The 21,186-nt window shown below is 48.2% G+C and overlaps 1 protein-coding gene across 1 annotated transcript in view; it reads left to right on the plus strand.

Moving 5' to 3' along the window:
* Positions 1-13,425, plus strand: part of SELENOS (selenoprotein S) — a 31,975-nt gene extending 18,550 nt beyond the window's left edge. Inside the window, exons 4-6 of the mRNA XM_078609357.1 lie at positions 2,281-2,358; positions 4,645-4,717; positions 11,131-13,425. Coding sequence (XP_078465483.1) covers positions 2,281-2,358; positions 4,645-4,717; positions 11,131-11,213 — 234 coding nt within the window. The 3' untranslated portion in view covers positions 11,214-13,425. The remainder of the gene's footprint in view (positions 1-2,280; positions 2,359-4,644; positions 4,718-11,130) is intronic.
* Positions 13,426-21,186: the final 7,761 nt, after the last annotated feature.

The following is a 21,186-nucleotide window of genomic DNA, read 5'->3' on the forward strand; positions in this document are numbered from 1 at the left end:
GTTGCTCCCGAGATAACGTCTGCGACTCAGTTGGACTCGCTACACGAGCACTAGTGACTTGGCTAACGAAAAGTATCAATGACTCTAGCAAATGTTTATATAGTTACCGTACACAACTGATGCTCAGCTGCGGGTCAGGAATTGCTCTGGTCAACCAGGTTAGGTATGCTTATAGTTCGGTGCCACTACTGCTTAAGCTGGAGTGTGCCATTATCATCAGTCACAGCAAAAAAACACTTGTCTGGGTATTTAATGCCACAAAATACTCCACAGCAGTTGTAGAGCGAGTGGAGAAGTTTTTGTATCTGGGTAGTATACTTATGACCAGTTCTGGTTTGACAGCGGAGGTCTCAATCCGAATTAGTTTAGCAGCATCTTGTTAACAGCTGCGTAATGCAATATGGTAGCTACTTGACCTATTGCGCTATATGAAGCTTTGGGTTTTCACAACTACACGAATGCCCTCCCTTCTCTTTGCTTGTGAAAGTGGACCCTTTTAAAGGGACATCTGTGCCATTTTTAAACATTCAAGATAGCCTGCTTATGGCCCATTTTGGGTTTAGTTACTAGGCTGGATTGTGGGAGGAGCTCACAGATACTTTAAAGATCTGGAAACAATCCCATCGGTGAACTCTTCTGGTAGGCGACTGTGTTGGTTGGGTCATGTCGCTCGCATGCCCAGCCACAGCATACCTAAGCAGCTTCTCTTTTGTCTGATAGAGGGGGCGAAATGAGCACGGCATGGGCTAGAGAAGAGCTGATGCGGTAGAGGAGGACTTGGAGCTGAGCAGACTTTTCAAAGAATGAATGGTACCAGTGGTGTCAAGATCAGCCTCTTTGAAGGAGGTTCGTACAGGATGTGACTGGGCAGTTGGTCACCCTCCACCAACAATGGAGAGCGGAGGAGCGACAACGAGTGGAGCACCAGGCGGCGAACACAGGAAGTTGGCACAGTAGGGAGCACAGGTGGAGCATCTGTCGGTCATCTACGTTAATTAACAAGGAGATATGAGTCTGCCTCATGACCTACTATCAGTGAGCCTTTGACACTTACATGGCCTCAAAGTGCACCTAGCCTGGCACAAGCGCCATGGTGATGTCACCGCCAGTTATTGTTGTCCTTCCTCTTCACCTCTGATTTGCGCGGTTGGCTACGTACGGTGTGAAAGAAGTTATACATACATAGTGGCGAATAAAAGTTGCTATTGTCTATATGTTTGTCTATACCTGTCATTTACTTTACATTCATGTACAAGTATTTGTTTTGTTTGTTTATGCCTGTCATCCTCTTTGTGTATATGTATGAATATATGTACACTTAGACTTTTCTTAGTGCTGAAATTGTGTTCCTGCAAAATTCAGCGAAAATTGATTTGGCGCTTAAAGGGTTCATTATACCATTATGTATATATATGGGGATGCAATCCCGGTAGTGTTATTTTTTATGTATGAGCAATATATCAGAGGTGTCAGTAATAGTGCTAATAATAATACAGATGGTAAACATTTTTACACATTCCTGCGGATGGAGCTGGTAGGAACGTTGGGTTGCTCGGTCAATGGCCAGGGTCAACGGCGGCGTGGTGTATTCCGCAAATATGCCCGACTGTGAGGGCGGGCACAAGCCGGCGTGAGTAGGTTAAACGTTGAGTTTTATAAGGGCACCACAGGGTGACCAGCCCCTCCCCACCCAGCCCCCCCCCCACCCAGCCCCTCCCTCCCCACCCAGCCCCTCCCTGCACGACAGACGAACGGACACAATAATCCCCTGTGGGCTGGTGTAACCAGGAGGTTCCTACCAGTATAAGTAATACAACTTTTCAGTATTATGTACTGTATTCACTAGTGCATCCACCTGACACGACCCACATCGACCTGAAGCTCACCCGCCTCAGACTCACCTTATCACTGGCATTTTAACATCCAAAGTGATCCTTGACACTGGTCACATTTTCAGCACTAACACTTGCAGGCCTTTTTCCAGACATCATAGGTCTAAAATGTTTGGCTCTCATTGGCTTAGCAAATGTAAACAAAGATGATGGTGGGTGCGTTTCTTCGGCTAGCGCTGCATGTTTACACTCGTAAGCGCTTTTTAAATTATTGGATGTTCTTAATTTTTTTTATCGTAAACATTTTCTCCAGGACGAGTGCTACAATGAATCAGCGTTCTACGGGCTCACGCAAAGCGAAGTTAGCTTGTCCACGTTTATTTATGCCTGTCATTTTGTGTATGCGTATATGTGTATTTATGTCTTTGTCTATGGGTTTCCTGTCTAGCTGGAGGAGGAGCGACAAAAGCAGAAGATGGAGTCGTGGGAAAGAGGACGCAGCCTGCGACCACGCCGTGACCCCCAGGTGAACGTTAACCCCATCTGGAGCTTGCCTGCACCACTCCATTGTCGTACTATTATTATGACACTTGTTTACCCAGAAAAGTGTCATTGAGTCTCAAGACTCACTTTTATTCAGGTGCTTCCAAGATTTTTGTATTTGTGGGTGATGTTACTTTGTGTAATACAAATTATGTAAGTTGCAGGTCATTTTTCAGAATTGGGATGTTTGGCCAATGGGCAATTTCTTGTCTGGTCACTCAAAATATATAAAAAAAAATGTGTTTTTATCCATCTTTTATGAAATTTGTATACTTGAAGGTACCATAGAAGCATTTTACATTTTTATTTGAAGTCAGAGAATCAAATAGCTTCCATATTGAGGCTTTGAATATTTTATCTTTTTCTGTTGCCTGAGGAGGCAATTTACACATTTAAAGCTGTAACTTCCTTATTTTTCGAAATCTCTCTTCAGCTTTTTCGATCCATTTCAATATATGTGGCATACGTCATAAAATATGATTACTATGAAAAGTGGTGCGCCTTTTGGCGCCATCTGGTCCATCACCATGTGAGAGTAGGCTCTAAGAAAAGCTGTCTCGGGTGTGGACCAATCAATTTCAAGGACAGTGCACACATTATTAAAGTTGTGTTTTTTGTTTGCATTTAGACCGCAGGTATTGTGGTCAATGCAAACATGACTCCTTGTAAAAGGTGTCAGTTTTGTTGCCAGATAAAAGGGTAAAAAAACAATTATCATATTTTGCTACTGGCAAAGGAAGTTCCAATCGTGTAAATATTGCTGAGGGTCTGGGGATGTTTTTTTTCACATTTTTTAAATTCCAATTTTGGACAATTGGTCGGTGTCATAAAACACAAATGAGTGCAAAATAATCATTACTCTTTTATAGTAATGTAATTTGTTTATGTCATCCATGGAAAGAACTGAAAGATACCTTTCCATTGGTCTCTTGGTTTTCTCTGTAGCTCTAAAAATAAAGGTGTGGCTTGTAATTTTGAACTTTACTTCTATGGCACCCAAAACATTGTATTCTGACCCATAACTTGGAAGACTTTTATTCCACTGACCTATAATTTAGAATATTACCATGTCTTTGTGGTACCTCCAACTCTGCCAATTTCATTAAGATTGAAGATTGTCATCTTTCTAGGCAGTGATTTGACATGAAACTACTTTAATTGTGGACAGCTTAGCAATCACCTTTACGACAATCGGCAGAGTTCTTGGCATGTGGTGGGTAGCATCTCGTGATCACATTGTCAAAGCAGTTTGGCTTCTTTATTCTGTCTTGCATGGTTACTTCAGTTCAGCAACAGCAGACACAAGAAGAGGCAGCAAAACACACAGCAAATACAGAATTCTTCTGAAATTATTGACTGCATCGGCATTAATTAGAGATGCCCTAATTTAATTGGCTGAACTGTCAATGAATCTCCACCATGACTCTACCAACCATTCCTTAAGCCCTTTTGTTGCACGATGAAGCACCGGGCAGTAGAGGATAAGCAGGATGTATGGGATTAGCTCCTGCAGCAGCAAATAATTTTAAACTCCAGGGTGTTGCTCTTCGTGAAGGAAGAAAAGCAGATGTTGAAATCAAAATGAAACAGTTTTTTTTTCTTAGCTTGGCAAACTCACATAGAAACAGACTAATGACAACATCGTCTCATGTTTCAATACTGCCACCTGAATATGTTTCTGAATACGAGGAGTTGCGTGCAACCTCCAATGAGGTAATCTCAAAGCCTACGTGTTAAACTGAGGTGATATCACTGTGCAAGAGATGTCATCTGCCTGAAGGAATCCAGGAGTACAAAGAAAACAGGAAAATTTATCCAAGCAGACATGGTAGTGTTTATCATAACATTGAAGGCTGTAGCACTTTCAACATATGTGATGAATCACACTATTGTACTCAGTTAGGACCTATCTCAGTGTCCCAAGAGTGAGCAATATCTTCCTGAGCTGTAATGGTCCACCATTAGCTCAAATCCAACGTCTTGAGTTATGTCAGAGTTATGGTTCTTGAGTTATAGTTGCTTAATTATTAAAAGGACGTGAAAAGGAAATACCTCTAAATATGCATTTTTTCTATATAAGCCCTATAAAATAAAGCCTTTTTGAGGGCCCTTTAAAACCATGGTATTAAAAAAGTGTTTTCCACACTATGCTTCACATTGATGAGTTCCCCAAATTATTTCTTTCCAATTCCACCATTTGCACTTTAAATATTTTCTATTTTTCTTTTCTGTTTTTTTTTGTGTTTAATGAATTTTTCGTGTCATGAAGTCTCAGCAGGAAGAGAACTCAACATCATCAACATCATTGCCAAGAACCGAAAGACACCGACTGAGAGACAACAGTGAGCACTTATTTTTTATCATCATTATTAAGTCATACCATTGTCACTGAATTAAGCTATCACTGTTTATCTCTGTGTTCCTGTGTGTGGCTCCATGTCATGCTGTATCACAGGGTGTGTTTATGACACCATGTCCCATTATGTTACTTTATATCACTGTCATGGTGTGTCACTCGCTCAGTGTAACCGTGTACCAAGTGTCACTGCGTCACTGTGTCAAGTCACTGTGTATTTGGGGTGTATCTATTTACCTCCTTTATGATTCACGATCGCAAGCCAATTCCCGGCATCTGTAATTTGGCACCATGGAGATGCGGGTTAGTGGATTACACAAATGTAGTGAAACTACTTGTGGGTGTCAAGATTTACATACCCTGACTTGCCAGGAGATAGCAGTACAGCAAGTGGATTTGTCTTCATCTGTTTTCATTTGTATGGGATGGTGTGTTGACCCCCTCGCACGCGTGGGTTTTCTCCGTTTGCTCTGAGTAATTGACTAAAAACATCAAAATATATACAGGACCGCCAGGCTTGGGCATATGCCAGTGTCGCCTCAGCCTGGCTGCCTTCCCACTTGTCTGATTTCCCATTCCTCTGAAGCATTTATGAAAAGCTATATATTACAAATTGTTGTATTTATTTGTGTATTTATTTGTGTTCACCCCCTATTCCACATGAGTTTCCGTGTCCTCTGCTTTCCTCCCATAGCTAAAAAAATAGTGGTATAAGCCAAATATCCCAATTCTGAAAAAATGCATGCAAATTACTAAATAGGAATTACACGTAGCAACATCGCCCCTACTGAAAAAATCTGCAGGTGCCCTGCTGAAAAAGAGTTCAGACTCATTGATGCTTTCTTGTGTAAACAACCACATCAATACTAAATGATACTCTGATGTGGTGTGTGAAATTTAAAGTAGTCTCTGAAATATTGCTTACAAATTCCACACAGAAAGGCACCCAAGTCAGAAATTGAATCCCAGGCCCTTAATTCTGTGAGCCACAGGTGTTATCACTGCACCACCCTGTTACCCATGAGTTGAATTGAATGTCCACAACAGGCTTAGACAAGAACATCTGGGCGTTGTGGCTGTGTAATAGTGAATACGGGCCCATGTCTTCCACACCAAACCTTACCATTAAAGTGGTCTGTCCAGTGACATCCGGCTTGTAATCTGTAAGATAGTGAAAACCAGAATTCCACGATGAGGTTGGGCATCTACACAGGACTCCATTCTACCCCAAAATAGCTTGGCTTCAGCTAAACATTTCAAAGGAGAATTTGATAGTTTCCTGCAGCTGTAGTTGGCATGTACCTGTCCTGATGATGTTGAGAGGAAATAGTCTCTTGTTGTCACTTATTCCTTAATGGTGGATGTTGTGTATTGTGTTATAGTGCATCATCACGTGTCATTGTGTACATATTGTGTATCAGTGTACATTTAACAACGTTTGTCCCTTAGCGTGATTTACCAATTATCTGACACTGCGTTACCTGTGTATGTTTCATTGCATGCATATGTTGCCTTGTTAGGTTCACTGTTTCACATTTTGTGTCTTTTACAGTTTGTGTGTGTCATCGTTTGTATTCATCATAATGTGTTTGTCACCATGTATGGTGTGTAGAGGATGTTCATGATTTTGTCTGTGTGGCGTAGCAGTTAGCGCACTGTGAATTTCACTCACGGCCAACAACAATGATGATTATCTGAACCAGTCCTGGGCTGCCCCTAGGTCAACTGAGCCTCAAATGAATACATGGTAGGGTGTGTAAACATCACCACTGCGAGACAAAGGCAGCTGGGCGTGGTGCTGGCGACCCACCCCATCGTGTGCCATACCGGCCTTCATAAGTGCTCGCTAACAGTACTTTCCACAACAGTCTGTGAAGTATATATGTATGTTGAACTTCATTCGCACCATACGTACCCAACCATGCTAATCAGAGGTGTGGGGGAAGGACAATAAACTAAACGCAAAAAGCATTTCTCAAGAAATACGTTTTTAACCATGATTTAAAAGTGCACAGCTCCAGTCGCTTCCTCATATTGGAAGACGGCCGCATCTAAACGCGCATGATGCATTGACCATCTTTGTTCGATGGCCATCCAAAATCCACTACGAGGATGACCAGAGTTCGCATGATGGTTTATGCTCCTTGACAAGATCATAAAGGCATTGTGGTTCCTTTGTGGCAAACACTTTGTGTGTAATGAGCGTGACCTAATCCTTTTGTTCGGCAACCAGAAGCGAGCACTGGACGGACATGGCGCTTTATGACCTTTGACATCGTACTCAGGTTTGAGGTGGCGATAGTTTGTGGGGTCACTATAGCTCAAGCAAACTTTTTGCCTGCGCCATTTTTAACCGGTCTGAGAAACAGCCCTCGCTGAACGAAATATTTTCCAGGTGGACAATGAAGTGGCGCAAGCACATCCGAGCATGATTAAGAATCGACGTGTGGATGTAGTTAAGCGGGGATCTCACTTGCGACTGACGTTGGTGCCAGGGTCTCGAGTCTTGCATTGGTTCCAAGTTGGTCAAACTCAGATGGCAGACCGGGAGAATGTGTGACTTACAAGTTAGTAACTGCTTTCTTGATCATCACTACTTTATTGCCAACGAACTTATCAAGTACTGTGCACAGAGCAGGTTGACTAGTTAATGGATGGTTGGAGTGCAGCAGACCCTTCACGATGCGCCATAGAGCATGGGGGTCGTGAGCTGACTCATTGACTCGCAGAGCATAGAATGATCTGTGAGACTAATGAGTCGGTTTGCAGATCTGCAGGCGGTTCTGTAAGTAAAACAGTCTTGAAACATGTTTTCTTCCAAAGACGCTCCAGCCTCCTCTGTCTGTTTCGCAGTGATTACCTTGGGTGACAGCCAGTTACTGCGCACTTTCCCCATTCTCTTTGTGCTTGTTAGGATGGGCAAGGGTTTATCAAGAACAGCAGTGATTTCATTTTCTAATCGATGCAGGATTTAGACATACCGATGATGATCGGATCTCCTGACGGAAAGCATCGTGGTGCAGTCTTTTACAGTGTCTGTATGATATAATTGTGACGGGTGACCGAATAATCGGAAATGCCACTTTGCATGTCACGAGACTGTGATTTGAAATATCCACGTCTTCGATAACATCAGTTACAGTTACGGCATTGGCGGATGTGAAGATATGATCCAGTATATTTCTCGAGCGACATGTTATGTCACTGACGTGCTGAGTTAAACTTTGACTGTCGATAATCTCGGCGAGATCACAGTTGATTTTACCACAAGAACCAGTCGGTCCGGGACAGTTCAGGTCACCACAGAGTATGTAATGAGAGCAAAGTGACCCACAGTCTAGCAGACCAGAAAGCTCGGAAAAGAATTTCGACACCAGTGAAAAACGGTGGTTGATAGATTGACAGCGATCGTAAGCCTCTGCATGCTGTTAGTTATTTTCACAAGCAGCAGCTCGAAAGACGGGATTGTTAATGATTTACTCAGGACTTTAATGCAGATGTTTTCATGGTTAATTGGTGTGATCGCACCACCATGTGGGCTGCTGGTGCCAGGCTTCCCACGACGGTGCTGATGTACAATAGCATATCGATCTGGTGCAGCCTCACGCCTAATTACGACTGGTGAGTCGTCATGTGCCCAAGTTTTAGTAATGGCCAATATGTCGAGTCCACAATCGTTGATCAGATCATGGATCAGATCATAGATCAGCACCGTCTTGTTGACTATGGAGCGTGCAACATCAGCAGCAGTATGGCGATGAAGGCTCTCTTCTGTGATCATGTGGATGTCGGGCAGAAGAACTGATTATATCTGCAGCACAACCATGTGCGAGGGATAGCAACAAGTGAAGAACACGGTTGGTTAGGAGTCAGCATTTCCACAGCAGATCGTAGCAGAGTGGGTGTGGAACTATAATAGTTAGAACCAGAAAGTCGGCCGATCAGTACTCCCTTCTACATGTTGGATGCTTGGCTGAGTCTGCTAGTGAGTCCCACTGCAGTATCGGCGACATTTGGGTGAGATAGAATTGGTTTGTCGATCTATGCCAAGATAAGTTTCGAGTATGGCCCCCATTCTCCAGGGAAGAGGGTAGACATTGCTTGACCAGACCGCTCGGCTCGTTCCGCTGCAGTCCTGGAGAGCAGGGCTCGGCTGCAACTAGCCGGGTAGCAGCAGCATCAAAAGCAAAAGTCGCAGCAGCATCAAAAGCAAAAGTCGCAGCGTCGCCATTGCAAGGTGTTGTTGCTGCTGTTGCTACTACTGCTTTTGTTGATGCTGTTGCAGGTGTTGCAGCTTGTTGTTGCTGTTGTAAATGTTGTCATTACTTCTGTTTTTGCTGCTCATGCATGTTGTTTCTGACAGTGTTGCTGTCATTGCTACTGTATCTGTGCCACAAAGCAAGTCCAGGCTGAGTTGCAGAAAGCTAACACTCCGTTTTAGCTTATCTGTGTGCTTCGAAGCAAGAGCAGGTCACACCAGTCGACATCAAAGAGATTCCACAGACCCAACCAGTCTCCTAACTAAAAACAACAAAAATGTGAACCTAATTAAAGGAACATCTTCACGAAGGCAGAGATAAAAAGAACAAAGCAACAAAAAAGATGGGTCTTTTCTGTGGAAAGGGTGTATATGGGGATCTTTGTATACGTGTATTTATGCATATGTATTGAGTATTTGCAGGCCTTTTAGTACTGTGTGTGGTCCGTTTCCCTGTGTTTGTGTGTGAACTAGTCTTTGTGCATATGTGTGTAAGTCAGTGACTGTGTTAGTGTTTATTTTATAGTTGGAATTTAAAGTTTTTAGCATAGTTTTTATCATCCTTTTTCATGTATTTTTTGCGTGGTATTTGTCAGCGTGTTTTATTAGTGTAATGCGAGCGTAAACGGGGTTCGATGCTGGGCTCCGGGCCAATCATACGGCCCGGGGTATTGGGGGGCGGAGCCCAGTATGGGGGCGTATGTGAAGGCCGCCGCTCACCTCGGGTCCAATCGGAAGCGAGGTGAGTGTGAGCGGAGCCTAGGGGCGGAGCCAGCAGGGCGCTCAGGGGAGGCTGTATCTGGAAAGGTTTGGAAGGGCGTGGTGAGAGGGAGGAGACAGGATCACGTGGTGAAGGGGATATAGGGGGGAGCCCGGAAGGGCTCCGGGTCAGTTGGTAGAGTCACGAAGCTGGACCACGTTGGGTAGCCGGAGGGGATCCGCGCCATCAGCCACGTGGCTGGAGGAGCTTCGGCACACCGTTGGCCAGCGGTGTGCGGGGTTGGAGGAGCGGAGCGACTGACGGGCGGGCGCGTGCGGGGCGCGCTCGAGGAGCAGCTGGTCCGGTGTCGGGACCAGCGGGGTGCGAGGGAGAAGCTGAATAAAGAGCAGCGGAGACCAAGCAGTGTGTGACGAAGTCTTTTATTACATTAGTATGCTTTTTAGCTAAGTACCGTATGAGACTAGGCTCTAAGAAAAGCTGTCTCTGGTGTGGACCAATCAGTTTCAAGGATAATGCATAAATGATCAGTGTTTTTTTTGCATTCTGACTACAAGTATTGTGGTTAATGTATACATAATTCCTTGCAAAAGGTTTCAGTTCTGTCGCCAGATAAAAGGGGAAAATCCCTATTATATTTTGGTACTGGCAAAGGAGGCCTCATGATGTAGCTAACACGTGTTTGTGTATTTGTGTGCGTGTTTGTGTGCCATACCCGATTTGCCAAACCTTGACCTTATCCGCCTGATGAGTTTCTCGTGGTCGATGCTGTTGAAGCTGGCTGAGCGATCCAGGCCAACCAAAGCTCCATTGCACTTATTGTCCATGATCCTGTAGAGGTGGTTAGTGATCTTCAGTAGAGCTTTCTCAATGTTATGGGGCTTCTGGTATGCTGACTGCAATGGGTTGAATCTGCCCATCGTGGCGACCTGGGGAAATAACCGCTGAAGACAGAGGCTCTCTGCGACCAGATTTGAGATGGGACGATAGTTTGCAGGGTCACGATAGCTCTCAAGCCTGCTTTTTTCACGAGCAGTGTGATCTGCACCATTTTGAAGCAGTCCAGGAAACAGCCCTCACTCAATGAAAGATTCACCAGGTAGGCAACCAACGGTGCAAGTACGTCCAAGCATGAATTAAAAATGTATTTGTGAATGTAGTCGGTTGTTGTGGTTTTAAGAATTAGTGTGGTAAGCAGCGGTGCAGTGGTTAGTGCAACCTGGCGAACCGAGTTTGATTCCTGCTTACAGCCATTCGCATTGGGATGACAATAGAGGTTGAGCGTGGTGCTGCTGGCCACCCACTACCTTGTGTACTGTGCTGACCTTACGTACTCGTAAATAGCGCTTGCCCCAAGTGTGTTAATGGCTATATGTGGGATCTAGTATTTCTCACTGTGTGTGTCACTGTTTTTATACCTCAGATTACTCTCCGCTGTCAGGAGGAGGTGGGCCCACGTGTTTGTGGCGACCCGGGCGACGTGGCCCGGCTTCTGGAGGAGGATGAGGTTAAACTCTCTCCGCTCGTCCTCCACTTATCTACTGGATGATGCAGTAGAGGTGGAGGATTTAGTGGAGAAGGAGTGAGATGGAGGAGTGTCTGCTGTACAACCCTAAGGCCTGTATGCTTTGTCACGGCTCGGCTCTGGCTGGTCTGTTAACATGGTTCAGCGCAGGCTGGAGCCGCTTTGATGCTTTCACAATTGCGGGAGCAGCTCCATTATGGGGTGTCTCGGCGCAATGAAATCCAGAGCATGGCTGGGACCATACTCAAGTCTGAGCTTAGCCGTGACTAAGAATACAACTGTGAGAGATGAAGTCAGAAAGTTTTGAAAACGAAATGTCACTGTCACTAACCAAACTCCATATTCAACCAAGCATAGGACCTCGCCATAACATTATGGAATTTCTACTGCTGGCTTTCACTGGCTAATGGAGATGAGTACTTGAGCAAGGAGTACAATGACTGACTTACACCTTAAAACATATATTGTGATATTAGACAATCATGATTTCACATCTTAACCTTCCTGTGACAAGTTAATTCTCGTTTTCAAATAATTATGTTGGCCCCATTGTGTGCACACATGACATGTGTGTTTTATGTATTGACTGGATGTTTCAGGAGTGGGACATAATGTCCGATGTATGTGTGCATGTGTTTGAAAGAAAATCATGAAGGGCTGGTTGTTGTAGCAGGTAAAGCAAGTCCTTAAATTGTGGGTCATCTGATTTACATGTTTCCTGCCTAAAAGTTTCATGCTGTAGACCATATAATCCTGTTATATGGCAATTAATAAAAGGCTGCACATTCTAAGTACATACACATGTAGTATTTTCTAAGTGCTGGGGACTGGATGATACATTGCGCTTTGTCCGGAACCCTGTAAAATGAGAGCTATTTCAGTTGTGGAACCTGGTTTGCCTGAAGTAGACATTCTGCTGCTGTCACCACATAGTGATAGGGCGTTGTCCACTGTGAGCAAGCTTTACCTTCAGACACTTAAAAAGTTTGCTTAGTAGTTCAAGTCATTAATAATAAAACATGGTATTTTGATTTAGCATCGTTAAACCTCCAGCTCTCTAGCCTTTGCTTAAAGAACGAAAAGTATTGCTCTTGTGCATTTAGCTGTTTCTAGTTATAAATATAGACTTGAAGATATGTATTAACTTACAACATTCGAGCATGCTCGACTATCTTTAGAATTACCTTTACTCATGACCAACTATAAAATAATGTTTTTGTGTGTCGACGTGCATGTATATGGAGCAGTAATGTAGTGGTTGGCACGCTGTGCTACAAACCCAGCAACCTGAGTTCGAGTCCCGCTCACAACAAACATCAGAGACATCTGAACCAGTCCTGGGCCTCTCCTACATGGACTCTGCCTGAAATGAGCACTCGGTGGTGCAGTATGTAAACATCAGCACTGGAGAGAAAAAGACGGCCGAGTATGGTGTTATCCACGGCACCCCCTCATGTGCCCTTTTGTCCTTCTTAGGTGCTTGCTATAACAGTACTTGCCCCAACAGTCTGTTAAGGCTTTCCAGCAGATATTTGTCTTTATACATGTGTGTACATGAAGATGTGTACATGAAGATGTGTAAATGTGTGTGTACAAATTGGGGCCTTGGTAGTTGAGTACACAGACTCCCTCTCTCCGTGCAGCACGGTAGGAGTAGTGAACTCGTTTTTTGTGTGAACATGGCAGTGGCTGTAGGAGTCGAATCATGTTCACCTTGGTGACGAGACCCATGACACTTGGCCTGGAAAAGCCCCGCTGTGGCCACAGGCTGAGCCGAATAATTCACTATTGTTCCGTGGAGAGAGGCACTCTCGAGGAGAGAGGCACTCTCGAGGAGAGTGTCGTAGTGATCTTCATGTAACTGACATGCTCGGTTTAATTTCGTGATTTTCGATCTTTTTGAATCTTATGATCTTGGGTGGTTGAATTCATAGGTTACTCATGTTTCTGCTAAAACATAATAATGACCTTTGCCCTTACCCGAATCCATAACACTAGCTCTACCCTAATCCTGAACCCGAGACGTAATATTTAACCCCTAACCCTATCCTTATCCTAGACTTATCCCTAACCTCAGCTGTAATCTCACTCTTGATGGCGGTCACATTGTGTTCACAATTCTGCTCTCCATTTATCTTTTTAACTGCAAGAGAGAGCAAGCACTTTGTTCATTAAAATATATCTGTTAAACAATGCTTGTGAAATTGTCTTTATTCGATTAACCATGTGTGATTTATTTCTCACAAGTAATGATGTCCATAAGAGGTTTTTGGGTTAGATGGCATAAATATATAAATCTTCGTGTTTCTTTCAGTAAAGTCACATAGAAGGGAAGTAATAAAATAATAAGCAGCATCAAAGGGAAGGGATATGGGAAATGCAGGTATGTGATTAGTACTACTTATGCCCGTGCATTATGCAGGATTAGCAGCATCAAAGGGAGGGGGATATGGGAAATGCAGGTATGTGAATAGTACTACTTATGCCCGTGCATTATGCAGGATTAGCAGCATCAAAGGGAGGGGATAGGGGTAGCATTAATAAAGGGAAGGAGTGTTAATAGTATGTAGCTGCAGTAACTAAAACCACCACGTAAACAACTAAAGTATAAACTACATAGTATCATCAGTATACTAAATATACTCTACAAAAAGCTGAGTTACTAACAGTAAGTAATACATTACAATTCTACGTCGTAAAAATATGTAATATGCTTCCATCTAAACTTTATTCTCTTACATAACACGAGTCTACACCGTACTACATACTGCCATAGACAAACCCACCCTTTAATATATATACTACAAACTGGCTCGTTTTTTGTCTGAAATTCTACGGCCTTTCACTGGAAAAACCACCTCTGCGGTACTAAACTCCACTGACCTGGTATCGACAAGTGGATTTCTCTGTCCCCAGACGACCTGCTTGTCAGTTTTGATGTGGTTTCCTTATTCACCAAAGTTCCTGTACCTGACACCATCGCAATCATTGAAGACTTGGTTCATCAAGGACTGAATGCTGGGGTACCCCCCCTGGTGAGACACTGCTTAACCAATACATACTTCACCTGGAATGGAACTTTCTACAAGCAAACTGAGGGCACCCCAATGGGCTCCCCCCTATCTCCTTTTGTAGCCAACGTGTTCATGGAGAAATTTGAGACTGACGCCATCCAGACTGCCACTCTACGCCCGACCTTATGGAAGAGGTACGTAGATGACAATTTTGTCATCTGGCCACATGGCCGGCCTGCTCTAGACCAATTTCTCGACCACATCAGTTCCATACACCCAGCCATCAGAATCACCATGGAAGTCGAAAAAGATGGCAAGCTACCCTTTCTGGATGTCCTAATTAAAAGGATACCTGATGGTTCAATGAGCCACTCTGTCTACAGGAAAGCCACCCATACGGATGCTTACCTAAAACCAGATTCCCACCAACATCCATCTCAGAAGAATTCCCTCATCAAGACTCTATACCATAGAGCCCAATGCATATCCGACCAGGAACACATTGCCAGTGAACTCAAACACGTACGCCAAGCTCTTAAGGCTAATGGTTACTCCGACTACACAATCCGCAAAGCCATCACTCCAACCATCAAGAAGGATCCTGTTGAGGAGCCTTTCAAGACCATCACCTTACCCTACATTGCTGGGGTCACAAAAAAGATCTCCAAAATCCTGATAAAACACAAGATCCAGGTCCGATTCAACACAGTACATAAAATCCGTGATCTGGTCCTGTCTGTAAAAGATGTGGTTCCAGACATACAGTACCCTGGTGTCTACAAACTAAGTTGCCTCTGTGGTAGCAGTTACATTGGAGAAACCAAACGACATGTCTCGGACCGCATCCGTGAACATAAAGCAGACTTGAAACACGGTAGGACAAACACCTCAGCCGTGGCAGATCACTGTTACAATTCAGTGGGCTCACATGATATTGACTTCTCCAAGACAGAGGTTCTCTGCAAGCCATCTGGCTACCATGAGATATTCATTTGTAGGGTTGTTACGGGAGGGCTGTAGGTGCATAGGATCCAACGGGGAATAAACACAGTGGGCGGAGCTCCGGGAGTACACGGGGGGGGTGCCCGCAGCGACGTCCGCATCAGGCAGCCTGGGGGGTTGTGATCCTGATGGGGGGGTATAAAGGGGGAGGACAAAGAGAGCTCGTGGCTCAGTCTGGGAACGAAGGAGGAAGAAGGAAGATCTTCTAGTTAGAAGCCCTGGACTCCCCTCGACGCCGCCCTTGTAAGGGCTGCGGAGGATCGAGCCAGAGGCGTGGTTCCGTGAACCAGGGTCAGTACCCTGGGACTCCGGAGACCGTAGCCCGACTCACCAGTGTCGGGCCAGTTAGCCTCCCCTAGCCCGTTAGTGGAGGACTTGGGGGTAGGTCAGGATTAGCTAGAGTGTATCCCCAGTTATCCGGGTGAGGGGGCCGCTACCCCCTCTAGTGCTGTCCTGTACCGACAACTTGTAATAAAGATACGTGTGCCTCAACCTGGGTGTCCAGCGTATTTACCGGTACTTCATCTGGTGTCAGAAGAATTACGGACATGGAAACACGTCAGACAGCTCGAGCCAGAGTACCGGACGAGGACACTGCTGAATTCGTTGAGCCCGAGACGGCTCACCAAGACATGGTGCAGCCGGGGCCTGACGCGTTCCTGCCGGGGCATCGGCATGAAGAGGGGCCGCAGCCAGACGCGCTACGGCTGGCTCACGAGAGGCTGGCGGAGCTGCTGTATGCCGCTGCCGCCACGCTGGAAAACATCACGCGGCTGGGGGCTGGTGGCCCACCACGGGGCGAGGGGAGTCGACGACCGGAGCGCCTTCCCGCCATTTCGGAAGACTCCAACTTTGAATTTCCCGCCATCGCCACGGCAGCTGCAGAGGGCGTGGCCGGGCTCAACCTTGGGTCCGACACCGCTCTCGCTGGGACAGCCGCATCATCGCCAGCGGCGGGAGCGTCATCACGGCTGCGACAGGCGATTCCATCTGCCATTCGCGCCGACGCACAGCCAAGTCCTGGGGATAGCAGCCTGCAGACTTCCAAGGCGAACGCTGCGCTGCAACAACGGCTGCCTCCGCTGAAGGAATTTGTTGGCGCGGAGGGCGACTGGGGCGGCTTCCAGCGACGCTTCATCGCCCACCAAGAAATGGCAAGGTGGTCGGACGACGAAGCCCTCTGCGCGCTGCCGGCGCTCCTCGACGCCGACGCGCTCGCCGCCCTCACATCGGCGCCAAGAGAGAAGCGTTCTACTCTGCCGAGGGCGCTACAACTGCTGGCTGGGGTCTATGGACCATCTGCAGAATGCAGACAGCAGTTCTACGACCGCAAGCGGGGTGAAAAAGAGTCGCCCCTGGCATACAGGACGAGCCTCCTGGCGCTGGCCAAGACGGCTTTTCCCCGTATGGACGACGACGGCGTGGACGCGATGGTCACGGAGAAAATCCTCCTCCTGGCAGACGACCTGGACATCGCTGTCGTCGCACAGGAGGACGCCGAGATGACCTCTCTTCAGGCGGCGCGCCTCCTTCACGCCAACCTTCTGTCCCTGCGGCGGAAAGCCAGCAGGGCATCGGCCGGGCGTGCGGTGGCTGCAGCCACCCTTCCGACGGAGGAGCTCTACGCCGTCGACCATCGACGGCAACAGGCGCAAGGAGCACGGTCGGGCCGGGACGGCTCAAGCCGTTTCGACCGTCCATCGTCTCCACCGGGGCTCCCGCGGTGTTTCAACTGCGGCGTTCGGGGCCACGTCGCCTCGGGGTGCCGCTCGCCTCGACAGCGCGGGACGACGCCTCGACGGGACGCCGGGCCTCCTCCTCCCAAGCTCCAGCAACATGATCCGGCGAGTCGCGGCACCACACATGTTTGGCCAAAGCACCCACCCGTTGCACACTCTCGCACCACAACGAACGGGGGGCCGATGTTGCGTTGCGACGGGCCAACACGGATCACTGCGGGGACTCAAATCGAGCCCAAACAGTGGTCCGTGTTGGCCCATCGCGTGGTAGCCGCGTCGTCAGGGTCGTCGGCCGTGGTCGGACACATTGACGGGGTAGAGGTACGCATCCTGGTCGATACGGGGGCATCGGCGACAATCATTTCGGAGTTAATTTACAATATTCTGCCTGTACAAAGCCGGCCTTTACTGCCGGTTAACGTCCCATTCTATGCCGCTAACGGGGGCTCTCTGGGCATCATGGGACAGATTCGAGCGCAAATTTGTATTGGGGACATCAAATTGTCGGGGCCGATTTTCGTTTCTTCCTCGCTGGCGGTTCCGTGCCTGCTGGGGACGGATTTCTTAGGAAAAATGCCAATTCGTATTTTGATCGACAAAGGATGCATTGAGCTTCCGTCGGGGCGACGCATGGCGTTCCTGCCTTCCCCTGCGGCGGCTCGGACGGCGTTCGCGACGGTACTGGCGTTCGTCAGAACATTTAGTGTGCCGCCGGGAGCTCAAATGCTAGTGCCTCTGAAACTTCGTAAGCCCTTCGCTAAGGGCGTAGGGGATCAGGGTGTTTTGCTGGGACCGTCTAGGGCCGGGGTTAATGCACCTCATTTGATTCCGGCCCAGACCGTCGTAAGAGGGGACGGGGACCCTTTCATCGCGGTCCTCAATGTGGGGTCGCAGACAGTGGTGGTTCCTCAAGGGACGGTGCTCGCTCACGCGACGCCGGTGCCCTGCGAGGAACTTGTCGCGAACCATGTTGGCACTGCTTCCCGGATGCTCCCACATTCGGACAGCGATGAAGGGTGGCTCGACGCGCTTTGTGCGGGATCGACGGACCTGACAAATTCAGAGCGCCAACAGCTTAGAACGCTACTGAGGGAATTTTCCGACGTTTTCAGTCGGAATAAATATGATTTGGGTTGCACTCACCTGCTGCGTCACCATATTGACACGGGTGACAGCGCGCCAATTCGCCAAAATCCGTTTCGGTTAAGTCCCGCCGAAAAGGACCATGTCAAATCGGCTGTTGATGACATGTTAGCCGCCGACATCATTTCTCCCTCCACCAGCCCTTGGGGAGCGCCGATCGTCCTGGTTAAAAAGCAGGACGGCTCGTTGCGGTTTTGCGTGGATTTTCGGCGCCTTAATAAAATTTCGGTTGCCGACGCATACCCGCTCCCACGGATGGACGAATCGCTGGACGCCTTGGCGGGAGCGCGATTCTTCTCCACACTAGATTTACTTTCGGGATTCTGGCAGCTTCCTCTGGACGATGATTCTAAGCCTAAAACTGCTTTCCGTACACCGCACGGCCTGTTCCAATTCAACCGGTTGCCGATGGGCTTACACTCAGCGCCGGCAACTTTCCAGCGATTGATGGAATTGGTTTTGGCTGGATTGCAATGGGAGTCGTGCCTGATTTATTTGGATGACGTTATTGTCTTTGGTAAAACTTTTGATGAACATCTCCAGAGGTTGCGGGCGGTTTTCCTAAAGATGCGGGCTGCTAATTTGAAATTTAAGCCCCAAAAATGCCATTTGTTACGCGAGTCGGTGCGTTATTTGGGGCACATCGTAGGGCGCTCGGGTATTGCTACCGATCCCGCCAAAACGCAGTGTGTCAGCTCTTGGCCGACTCCCACCTCGGTGGGAGAGGTCAGGAGTTTTATTGGCTTCGCATCATATTACCGACGCTTCGTCGCTAATTTTGCAACGATTGCCAAACCCCTACACGCGTTAACATCTAAAGGGGTTCGGTTCCACTGGGGTCAGGATGAGGAAGCTGCTTTCTGCTCCCTTCGGGACGCCCTGGTAAAGGCTTCTCCCCTGATTTACCCAGATTTTTCGAGGCCGTTTTTGCTCGACACCGACGCGAGCAACACGGGTATTGGAGGCGTGCTTTCCCAGGTGGTTGACGGCGTGGAACGGGTGGTTGCGTACGGTAGTCGGGTGTTGTCTCCAGCGGAGCAAAGATATTGTGTCACCCGTAGGGAACTGTTGGCAATTGTCTATTTCATCCAACAGTATCGCCCATATCTGTACGGTCGGCATTTCACCGTCCGCACAGATCATGCGGCACTGCAGTACGCCCTGAAGGTTCAACAGCCATCGGGACAATTGTCCCGATGGTTGGAGGTCCTCCAGGATTTCGATTTCGAAACCACCTACCATAAGGGCGTTCGCCACACCAACGCTGACGCTCTGTCACGGATGCCAACCGCCTCCGAATGCGCATGCCTCCTGGGGTCTGGGCGTTGCAAGCCAGCAGGGGACATGATGGTTCCGGTCCTGGCGGCCGCCGCCAATGACGAAACATTGGTCACCAATGATATCGCGGAACAGGGGAAAGATTCCCTGCTTGGGTTGCCCGTTAATGAATGGGGGCGCCTCCAAATGGAGGATACCTCCCTCCTCGCATTGCGTCGTCGCGCCGGGGAGAGGGGGCGGGGGACGGGTGAGGCCGACGCTTGGGGGATGCACGCAGGGTTGCTCATGCATTGGGACAGCAAATCCCACCGTCACCGGCTGGTGGTCCCTTCGGGATTACGGGGTAAGGTGGTGTGGGCTGCTCATGAGCGCCTCCTCCACCTGGGTACCCAGAAAACTCTCGCCTTGCTCCAGCTGAATTTTTTTTGGCCGGGCATGACAAGGGATGTCGCTGATCTGTTGGCAGCATGCCCTCGGTGTGCGCAGCGCAAACCACCGGCACGGGAGTCGAACCCGCCCTTGCAGTCCATCCAGGTCTCCAGAGTAAATGAACTGGTCGCACTGGACATTCTGGGGCCATTCCCCGCCACCCCCAGGGGAAACAGATATTTGCTTACTGGGGTCGAATATTTTACGCGCTGGCCTATGGCCTGGCCCCTGCCAAATCAGTCGGCAGCAGCCATCGTCGACGCCTTTGTCCAGGGTTATGTCATGGACAAAGGTGCTCCGGAGCGGTTGCTGACCGACCAGGGTAGAAATTTTTCCGGGAAACTCCTAAAACAAGTCTGTGATCTCCTAGGAACGAAAAAAATTCGAACCTCTCCTTATCACCCGCAAACGGACGGGATGGTCGAGCGTCTGCATCGCACCATCTCGTCTATGTTGTCGCAGCAAGTTTCGGACTCACAGACTGATTGGGACTTACAAATTCAAGGGGTTCTAGCGGCATACAGATTGGCTCCCCATGCTGCGACGGGATTTTCACCCTTCTTTCTTATGTATGGCCGCGAACCCGACCCACCTGTTCCGGCACAGCTGCAGATCCCCGCGCCGCTGGGTAAAACTAAATTGGACGAACACGTTAAATTTAACCTTGACAAACTGACTGAGGCGCGGGATGCTGCGAGGCTAAATTCTGACAGGCGTCAAAAGGCGAACGAGCGCCTCAGGCTGGCTCGCGCGCACGTGCTGCAGTGGAAGCCGGGGGACAGGGCATGGCTGCACTGTCCCCAGGTACCACTCGCGACCTCCTCTAAACTCGTACGCCCGTGGCGGGGCCCCGTCGAGGTTGTCGAGGTTTTGAGGCCTCAGTGCGTTCGAATCAAATGGGGGAGGCGCCGGTGGTTTGTACACCCCTCTAGGCTAAAACCGTTTGTTGCGGTGCGAGGGCCCACTCCACACGCGCGGGGCCAAGCATGTGGGGGGGTCGACCGACTCGGAGGGTCCGTCGCTGCTCTCGCCTGATGTGTTGCCGGCTGTCCCACCCACAGGTGCACCGGGAATGACGGGCTCATGCCCTACAACCCACACGGGTGATGCCGACGGTCGCGCCACTTCAATCGTGACCTCATCTCGAAAGGGACAGCCGCCACCGGATGGTCCGCCGTCCGGGGTTGCCCCGTGTGACGGGCCTGCGGCAAGGACGCGCGCTAAAATGTGCAGACTCTTATAATATACGAAAGGAAGAAATTTTTTATTTTTTTTATTTTCACGTGTCATGGTTACTGTATGCTGCGTCGGTGGTGCGCTCCTGGCACATTGTGTGTGTTGTGGGTGCG

This window comes from Lampetra planeri, chromosome 31 (genome assembly GCF_965212315.1).
Source record: "Lampetra planeri chromosome 31, kcLamPlan1.2.h2, whole genome shotgun sequence".
NCBI lineage: Eukaryota > Metazoa > Chordata > Hyperoartia > Petromyzontiformes > Petromyzontidae > Lampetra > Lampetra planeri.